This window comes from Peromyscus leucopus, chromosome 15 (genome assembly GCF_004664715.2).
Source record: "Peromyscus leucopus breed LL Stock chromosome 15, UCI_PerLeu_2.1, whole genome shotgun sequence".
Classification (NCBI taxonomy): Eukaryota; Metazoa; Chordata; class Mammalia; order Rodentia; family Cricetidae; genus Peromyscus; species Peromyscus leucopus.
This window is the reverse complement of record NC_051076.1, coordinates 16491802-16502087: the sequence shown is the minus strand read 5'-3', so window position 1 is coordinate 16502087 and position 10286 is coordinate 16491802. Positions and strand designations below refer to the sequence as shown.

Genomic DNA, 10286 nt, shown 5'->3' with positions numbered 1-10286 from the left:
GGTTGAACAGAGAAAATGTTTCTATGTCTATCTTTTTATCTAACCCAGAGATCATGCATGGTATGCCACGATTGATCAGCCCTAAGCCAATGTACTAGTTCATATTAAGGAAACTTGTTCACCACAGAATAATCGAACACTTACTGTCCACCCTGCATGGCTTTCAAAAAGTTAACTATACGTTGTTCGGTGCTAATGAATACCAAAGGACTGAGTGTGGCGTAGCCGCTGGACACAAACATCTGGACGCAACGGTGAGCTGGGTCATTATTCCACATGCTTCTCGAGGAGGAGGCAATGCAGTCCAAACAGTACATGACTGCAAATAAGCTCAGTAGCAGCAGGATGGTACGGATGGCCCTCTGCTCTGGAGATGCTCTGGGGGAGGGGCTGGTGCTGTGAAGGTGCCAGCAGCGCCTCCTGTGTCTGCACAAGACGCTTACCATGTACACACTTGAAAGCACCATGAGCCCGACGAGAACGGCATCCCGGAAGGCAGCCAGTACACAAAATAAGTATCTGAAGAAGTCACTAAAGGGCCGGAGAGAACAGGACTTAGTGACCAGTATAAGAGTGTGCGAAGTCCCGTTGCGGGTGGCAACAATGGAGTTCATGAATCCGCTAATGGACGTACAGAAGGTCCACAGGGAAAGAAAGCAGCATGTGTTGTGACGCAAGGATGTATGTTTGAACTTTGACAAACAGGCACTTCTGGGGCTGAGGACGATGGCCTGGAGGATGCTCAGGTGACATGTAGCACAAATGGAGAAGCTCCTCATCAGCCTGTACAAGGAAATAACTGATCTACACGTGAAGTCATCCCAAAAACTCTGGGACCCCAAAATGTCTGTAGCTATGACGGCCATGGTGAGCAGCATCACTACGTGGCTCAGAGCCAAGAGTCCAGTTATCAAGTCAGTGGGCCTTGTGCCTGGGCTCCCGAGAGAACGTGACCACGAGGAAGAGCAGGAGGATGGTATTGGCTGAGATCCCAAAGGCAATCTCAGAAAAAAAGGCATTTCTTATGCCATTGTTATCGTGCAGGAGGTCGTTTCTGTTCATCTTAGGGGGGAAGGAAACACGTAGGGCACATTTCAAAGCAAAGCAAGAGAAGTCATTTATTACCTATTGCTGTCTTCATCAATCTCAGCCAACACTGTAGCCCTCTTGGAAACATATGGACCAATCACAGTGCACCCTGACCTGTCTTCTCATGTTCTCCAGAAGCCATCCCCGCTCGCTCTTCTCCCATCACTTTCTAGTCACGGCTGGATTCCGTGTCCCGTGCTCGCTCCCACAGTACATACACTTTCTTATACAATAAAAATTGCCATAGAGTAGCGCGAGTACTTCTTGATCAGCACCTTTTTTTTTTTTTTTTTTTTTTCAGGGCAAGAGCAATGTCTTATTTGGTTTTAATCTTCCTCTTCCTCCTCCTTTCCCTTCTTTCTGAGACAGGGTTTCATGTAGCACAGGCTGGCCTGGAAGACACTGTGTAGCTAAGGATGATCTTGAATTTCTAATCCTCCTGCCTCCAACACCCCCTGTGGTGGGATTATAGGTGTATACCATTAAACCTGGTTTGTGTGGTACCTGAGATTGAACCCAGGGCACTGTGAATGTGAGGTGAGCACATCTGAGATACAACCTTGACCCCTTGACCTGCATCTTCTTGATTGTCGGTATGTAGTAACAGTTACACCTTTTTGGTAGACTTAAATGAGGAAGTTGAGAAGAAATGGAACTGAGACTCTTGATCAAGCACAGGATCAGTGGATCAGATAAGTCCTTAGGAACTTTACTTCAGCATTAACTTTATTTTAGCTGATTTGTCACCAGACTAAATCTTGATACATCAACAGAGGGAGTGTTGGGACACGTGGACTATGATTTCACCCTGATTGAGTGTTCAACTATGAGCTGCTATACTATGAGCGTGATCTTAAGCAGTCTACAGCTCCAAGGTCCAGTCATCTTGTTTACAAAATATTCACAGTCATAGTTTAGAAAGTAGAGATCTCATATGAGAAAAAGATGAAGTATACATACCAAGTATGAGAGTGTTTCTGGTGTATAATGATGTCTATAAAAAAGAAGCAATTGCTTTTTATTATTATGCGGTTTTTTCATACAGGTAACTTGGGCTATTTAGTACAGTTATTTCAATAGTTGATCAATTCAGCCTCTGTTAAAAGATAGAAGATACAAAGTTATTGAAATCTTAGAATAGTCTCTGGTAGAATTTTAGACTTTTTCTCTTTACCTTCCCAAAGAGAAAGTATAGATCTCACATGCTTTTTAAATTGTCATGCTAGAATGACTAGTTCATTTGAACAAAATCCATTTACTAACCAGTAGAAACATAGGCTGACATGTTTCTCTGCAGATATGTGGAATGCATATGGCTAGTAGAATTAGAATTAAATTAAGGTATAAGGATAAATTATTTCTTGGCTTTTTAGACCACATAATTTTGTAATATAGGACACTAAAGGAATATAGAAATGTTAAAGATTACAAACAAAACCAAACCAAGCCTCTAGATTTTAAATTATGTGCATGTGTCTGTAGGTGTGTGCATGTGTATGCCTGTGAGCACAGATGTTTGCTGGGGCCAGAAGAAGGTCAGTATTCTGGACCTGGTTTGTCAGCTCATAATTTGGGTGTTGGGGACAAAATGTAGATCCTCTGCAAGACACTATGTACTGTTGAGCCATCTCCCCAAGGTTCTTATTTTTTGGCAATAAAGAGTTTTATTTTGGGGAGGAAAACATGTAAAAGAATCATAGTCTGCCGCTCCCCACCAGCCAGGTGTTTAGAGCGCAGAAAGGGAGGGGGCAGAGAAGGAGGTTGATGAGTTTCCTTTTGGGTCCAAGATTGGCTATTGCTAAGAGGGACCGAAGAATGGTGAGTGTTAGTGAGCAAAAGGATGTCAGATAAATGACAAACACCTCTTATGCCATCCACTATCAGGAAGGGGGAGCGGGGTCTGCAGCAGCCCCAAGATTTTTTCAGTTTAATTTTTTTATTGACAATAATTTTTTATATAATATATTCTGAGCACAATTTTCTCTCCCACGTCTCTGCCCAGGTGGTCCCCACGTCTCTACCCATCCAACTCCACACCTTCTTTCTCTCTTTCTTCAGAAAACAAACAGGCAAATAATAGTAGTAGTAATAATAATAATAATAATAATAACAGAATAAAAGAAAAAAACAAAGAAAAAGCACAAGAAGCACACACACACACACACACACACACACACACACACACACACACACACCCTCATAAAAATACCAAACCAGTAAGATTAAAAAAAAGTGCCCAAACAAAGCAATATGAGATGAAAAAAAATCTACAAATCCACTATTGAGTTTGTTTTGTGTTGACCATCTACTGCTGGGCATAGGACCTGCCCTTAAGTGTGGTTTGGAATGGAAGCTCATGTCCACTTGCCCCTCTCAGAGCCAGGACTCCATCTGACTTAGACCTGTACAGACCTGGTGCATGCTGCCACAGTCTCTGTGAGTTCTTATATGCGCCAACCCTGTGTGACTAGAAGATGACATCTTTCTATTAAGTACCGAGTAAGACAAGTGACACAATTGGTGCATTTAGAAGCACCCACCGATATTTTCACCCTTGAAGCATGAGGCGAGACAAAAGAAAATATAACCCTAACTTTCCAAATTTTCTGTAGGACACAGCACCATTATTATATACCTATGTTTAATATTTATATGCATTGTAAAGTAAGGTACATCACTATTTTTTTCAAGTACATTATTTTACTAGCAAATGGGTTCTGGAGGATGTGAACCCCTTATGAACACAAGATAAAAAGTATCCTGTTAGTATCTTCTCTTCCACCCTGCTTCCTTCTCTGTACTCATATTTGCTTCATTTCGCTTGGTTTAGAAGATCAGGTCAGAATAGACGTTCTCTGGCATCTGCAGAGTAGTCTGGGAGACCTTCCTCAAGCCTGGCTCGCAGGAGCTATGGCTGTAGAGAGACTATCTGGTTCACCATACATACCAAGCATGAACATTGCACTTGGGGAGTTGAAGAGATAGCTCAGCAGTCAGATACACTGGCTGTTTTCCCAAAGCACCTGGGTTTGAGTCCTGGCACCCAGATAGCAGCTACCAACCACTGTAACTTTAGTTATAGGAGAACCAATGCCCTCTTCTGTCCACCGCAGGCAATGCTCACTTGTGGATCACAGACAAAGACATGAATCACAAGGAAAATAACAAGGATTTTGGAAACTGGTCACATCAGATAAGACTACCTTGGAAATGAGGAAGGAAAGCCTCAGTGGACAATTAAGAAAAGAAAAATGTAAAGAAATACTAAAGAGAAGTCTGAGTTGGTAGTGATATCTGCAAAACCTTCAGAGGAAGAATAATAGAGTCAAGACACCTTTATTACATGGATCACAGGAGCAGATATTCTAGGCATCTGTGTTTTGCCATTATGGAGTTGATGGGCAGTCTTATGACATGAGGCATCATCAAATGGTCCCCAGAATAGTAGTGAATGGTCAAGTCATTGTACTCAGGCCAACAGTCAGGGGAGAAACAGGGAGTATAGGGAAGCAAAAACCCATTGGCAGGCAGCAGTAAGTGTGGGCAGTCATATTTAGAGGGGGCAGATCTGGAGGATCCACGTATTTTCTCATGTATAGCATAAGCATAGTCATCCACGCATCTTAAAATTGGGTGAAGTATAAATAATATTCATGTCCAGGACCAAAAAGTACACGACTATCCTTACATACACGGAAGACCATGCTTTGGCTTGTCATTGTTCTACAGCTCAACTTCACCAACGTTGTCCTCATTACCATCTACAAAGTCAAAATGGACCAAAGGCTCTGGGACATGAAACCGGTCCTGCTTCATGCAGATGAGTTTACGCTGAGGCTAAATTGGGCAGCATTTTTTTTTTTAACCGTGGGGCACAGTTCTAGCTGGGAAACTACGAAGAGCATGGGGGAGAAAAGGCTGGCACCCCAGGGAGGAGGAGAACATCACCCCCCAATGTCAGAGTTGTATGCAACTGGAATAAAGCAAAGTGCAGGGGTGAAAATTGTGGATTGCTTTTGTAATGTGGCAAGATTATAGAGCAGAGCTCGGGGCTCGCACCTGCAGCTAGCCCGTTTAATAGAACGCCACCGCTTCTACATCTCTGTTGAGAAAAAGCCAGTAGAAAAGGAAGCGCTCCTTGAAGAAAAGAAACAGGAAACCTCAGAGGACCTCTGTCTCAGACACCAAGCTGTCATTACCGGGGCATTACTGGGAGCCAGGAGGATGGCTCCCTGATCAGCTCCACGAGGAGGCAGGAGTTAAGCCAGCTTTCTTGCCAAACATTTAATTTCCCTTTCTCACCATATTCTTGCACCTTAATGATGACCAAAGAAATACCTGTATATGATAAATTTCTCCAGTGATATAAATGAGGGGTAAAACCTGAATTTAAAAGAACAAGGTAGAATTGGCTTCAACTTCCCCACAGTTTGCTCTAAACAAAGTGAGTTTTGGGAATACCCTTTAGCAGAGAAATGGGCCAGGAAAAGGAAACAAACACATTTATTTGTTCTAAAATTATATCACGGAAGCTTGCATCCCTGTTCTCTCGTTGACACTTCCTAACCGGGAGGAGACATGTTTATGAACTAGCATCATTAATTTGTATTTTGTGAAGGTCCAATTTGAACTGTTTTCCCAAGGCCATACTTGTGGATATTTTTCACTAACGTGAGGTGATGGCAAGGCAGGCAATGTTTTTGTTACAAACTTCATCTCCATAAGCTTAAAGTATGTAATAATATTACTTTAAATTTCTCAACTTAGAACTCACACGTGCCAATCATAATTTATTTTATTTATACATATCAAAGAGGTAAAACAGAGAGTACTTAATCAGCATGAGTTAAAACGTACCTCTTCTCTGCTACTGTATAGGATAAGCAATGTTAAAGTCAATAGAATGTAATCAATTGTATTTGAGTACTGATCCAGTTACATTATTTGAAAGCTAAACGGATAGTTAGAATTATTTATTAAGGTACAAAGTTATTTTTCTAAGTCTCAACTAAAAGACTCTATATCCTAAAAAGAAATTTCTCTCATTGAGCATCTTGGCTGAGTAGGATGCTGGGAAATAGATGTGTAATCTGAGGCTACCAAAAACCTCACCTGGCAATCCAGTTTGGTTCCTTCCAATGCCTGCTTAGGACCGAGCTGGTCACCAGTGGATTCTATGGCTGTGGGATAAAGAAGCACCTATCCAGGCGGAGGTGTGGGGAGATTTAGTGCATCCAAGAACTAGCATGTAAATGGTGTTTATAGCTGATTTCTCTGCAGGTCTGTAATTTTAATGTCTATCGTAAGATGACAAGATCTCACTGGGGAGCAAAGAACAGTGGTGTTCCCAGTGGAACATTTCATCTCATAATTTTACATGTTGTCTCCTGCGTAATAGTAATCTGGGGAAAGATGTGCACAAAACTTTTTCCTTAAGTACCAGGCATACATCTGGGTGAAGAATGAGAAGCTTCACAGTCTTGCATATGGCACCAATGTCTCTCATTTTCATGTTTAGGTAAGCCACTCCAGCACTTTGTAATCCCTCTCCTCTGTGGTCAGAGATGCTTATTTCCCCCCATGGGTTCTCAGCAGACTTGTGGGTCCTCTGCCCATCAAGAGAGACCACCTTCTTCTCAAGCTCAATTCTGACATAGAAGACTTGGTTTCCAGATAGTATTGTTCTTATTTATTATGACACCCACTTTCATGTTTCAAAGTATAATGAATTTAAAAGTAAAATTTAGCTGGGTAGTGTTGGCACAGGCTCTTAATTCCAGCACTTGGGAGGCAGAGGCAGGCAGATCTCTGAGTTCAAAGCCAGCCTGGTCTATAGGGTGAGTTCTAGGACAGCCAGGGCTACACAGAGAAGCCCTGTCTTGAAAAACAAAACAAAACCAAATTAAAAAAAAAACAAGAGTAAAATTAAAAAGAAAATGAAAAAAATAGAAATATAGAGACAGAGCTGGAAGTTGGGGTTGAGGCAATCACAGGCAGACTGAGCCCAGTGAAAGCTGAAGTAGCCTGAGCAGGACGCTGCCCTGAATGGTCATTCCTCATCTTTACTAATGGATTTGGCAGGAAGCTTGAGCTTCCCCAGGAAAAATACAGAATTATGTTTCACCCTACACGGTGGTTTGTACAAAATTGTGATAAAATGGGAACTTCTGGCCTGTAGTGATATGCCACGTGTACAATTAGAAGATGTCCCATTAAAGCAATTATATGAATTTCATAGATGTTGTAACAGATAAAGTGGATGAAAGGCCAGGTATTTCCTCAGAGAAATAGAAACTTAAAAGGAACCAATAGAAATACATAACAATAAGAATAATATCCACAGCCAGTTTTTTTATGTGGATGAACCTGGGAAGACTGGAAAAGGTGGAAGAAAGTCACAGCCTGCTTTCTGAGAGTCTAAGAAAGTTTGCATTTAAGAAGAAAGGAGGGAATAAAACTTTCTCTTGTAACAGATACAACATTTAAAATAGAAACAAGCGAGCTGACGGCGGTGATGCACACACCTTTAATCCCAGCACTCAGGAGGCAGAGCAGGCAGATCTCTGTGAGTTCGAGACCAGCCTGGTCTACAGAGCGAGATCCAGGACAGGCACCAAAGCTACACAGAGAAACCCTGTCTTGAAAAAACAAAACAAAACAAAAAATAGAAACAAGCCAGATGTGGTGGCACACACCTTTAAGCCCAGCACTTGGGAGGTGAAGGCAGGTAGATCTCTGTGAGTTCGAGGCCAGTCTGGTCTACAGAGAGTTCCAGGACAGCCAGGCTATGTAGAACTAGTTTCTAGCAGTAATACAGAAAGATTTCAGCTAGAGCCATTGGAATTTTTTTTTAAAGATTTATTTATTTATTATGTATACAGCATATATGCTGCAGGCCAGAAGAGGGCACCAGATCTCATTACAGATGATTGTGAGCCACCATGTGGTTGCTGGGAATTGAACTCAGGACCTCTGGAGAAGCAGTCAGTGCTCTTAACCTCTGAGCCATCTCTCCAGCCCTGCCACTGGAATTTTTATAAAGTGCTCATGATAATTAATCTTGTTGTCAGCTTCAGAAGATTTAGAATTACTATGGAAACGAACTTCTGGGCACAACTGTAGAAAGTTTCTAGATTAGGTTAATTGCAATGGGAAGTCACACCATTTCATGGGTTATGGTGCTGGACAAACTAATTAACATACATACCCCCTGCCTCTCTCTCTGCTTCCTCCTCCTCCTTCTTTATTTTTCAAGACATAGTTTCTCTATGTAGTCCTGGCTATAGACCTGTCTGTCTGTAGACCAGGCTGGCCTCCAACAAACAGAGATCCACCTGCCTCTGCCTCCTGAGTGCTGGGATTAAAGGTGTGCACCCCGATGCCCAGCTATTTCACTGATTTCTATTTTTAGCTTTGTTTTCCAATCTATAAACATTTTTAGCCGGGCGGTGGTGGCGCACACCTGTAATGCCAGCACTCAGGAGGCAGAGGCAGGTGGATCTCTGTGAGTTCGAAGCCAGTCTATTCTACAGAGCTAGTCCAGGACAGGCTCCAAAGCTACAGAGAAACGCTGTCTCGAAAAACGAAAAAAAAATTTTTTTGCCTTTTCATATGGTTATTTTATAAATATTTTGCTTTTGCTGGTTTTAATTTTAGGAAACTTCTGCTTGTAGAAGTCTACAAACAGAATGAATTAAAACCTTCCTCTGTTCTGTTTCTAGAAGAATGTGGAAAGTTTACGTCATTTGTCCTTATGTTTGGTTAGCATTTCCTTCTAGTCCTGGATATTTATGTTCACAGAGTGTCAACTTTTTTTTTTAATGAAATCTGTTTAATAGGTATAAACTCAGTCAAATTATTTATTCTTGTGTGACTTTTGCTGTGATGATATATTGTGTACCCTAATAAACTTGCCTGAGGATCAGAGGACAGAGCTAGCCACTAGGTTAGACGTAGAGGTCAGGCAGTGGTGGCATACACCTTTAATCCTAACACTTGGGAGGCAGAGATCCATCTGGATTTCTGTGAGTTCAAGGCCACCCTGGACTACATGAGATTGACTCAGTCTAGGAGAGAAACAGAGCCAGACAGTGGTGGCACACACCTTTAATCCTAGCACTTGAGATCTCATGTCTTTGCTTGGGAAGCACACACACCTTTAATCCCAGAAAGTAATATGGCAGGGCAAAGAAAGGTATATAAGGCCCGAGGAGACAAGAACTAAAGGCTCTTTTGGGCAAGAACTCAGAGGCTTTCAGGATCAGCTGAGGAAATTGGTGAGGTAAGAGGTGGTGGCTGTGGCTTGCTCTGCTTCTCTGATCTTTCAGCTTTTACCCCAATATCTGGCTCAGGGTTTTTGTTGTTGTTTTGTTTTGTTTTTTGTTTTTGTCTTTTTTAAATTAAAAAACCTATTAGAACTCATACAACATCTGGTGTCCAACTTGTGGGGCACAAATTCATGAAAAGGCCACTTGCCTGTGACCTTGCAGTTCCCGGCTCACCTGCGCTGCGCATGGCCGGAGTCTCCACCCCACATGGGCCAGACTCCCTAACCCGCTGGCTAAGTTGTGTTGCAGCCTCTCTGCAGCAAACTCCATAGGTTTGGGGGGCTCCAAACACCACAGGAGCTAGCCACTTCCTCACACTTCCCCGTGCAGATGGCTGGATCTTTTGCTTCTTTCCTCTCCTGGTGGGTTTTGGCTTTCTCTGGGCCCCCTCCTCAGGCTGCTGCCACACCATCATCTGAATCTCACTGTCAGCAAATCTGATGAGTTAATTGGGATTTCTTAAAGGGAGGAATTAGTTAAAGGAACTTTTTCCCCCCACATTAAAAATGGAAAACATTTTTACAGTGGAAGGCATTTGGTTTCTGTTTGACTATACATTAAACAGTCTAAAAATGGAACAATTAAATGAGAGGATAATAAATGTTGATGGGATAGATATAATGTCAATTGTAAATATTATTTGTTTGATCATTTTTGCTTTATCATTAAAAAAGTTAGCTAATATGAGTGTCAAGATAAAAGCCTGAGAAAAACTTGTTAAACAATCCATAGAGAAATTCAGACCCAGAGGGAGGAACTTAAAGGAGAACCAATCTCAGCATTGCATCTCATGGTCACAGAGAAACAGCCTGAGGCTTTCAAACAGCCAACCTTAATCTATCCAGTAGCCTTACAGCAACTGCCGAATAC

At 42.0% G+C, this 10286-nt stretch overlaps 1 protein-coding gene across 1 annotated transcript in view; it reads right to left on the bottom strand.

Moving 5' to 3' along the window:
• Positions 1 to 1080, bottom strand: part of LOC114684429 (vomeronasal type-1 receptor 90-like) — a 1112-nt gene extending 32 nt beyond the window's left edge. Inside the window, 2 exon segments of the mRNA XM_028859015.2 lie at positions 1 to 923; positions 925 to 1080. The exon segment at positions 1 to 923 is cut by the window's left edge and continues 32 nt beyond it. Coding sequence (XP_028714848.1) covers positions 141 to 923; positions 925 to 1062 — 921 coding nt within the window. The 5' untranslated portion in view covers positions 1063 to 1080 and the 3' untranslated portion in view covers positions 1 to 140.
• Positions 1081 to 10286: the final 9206 nt, after the last annotated feature.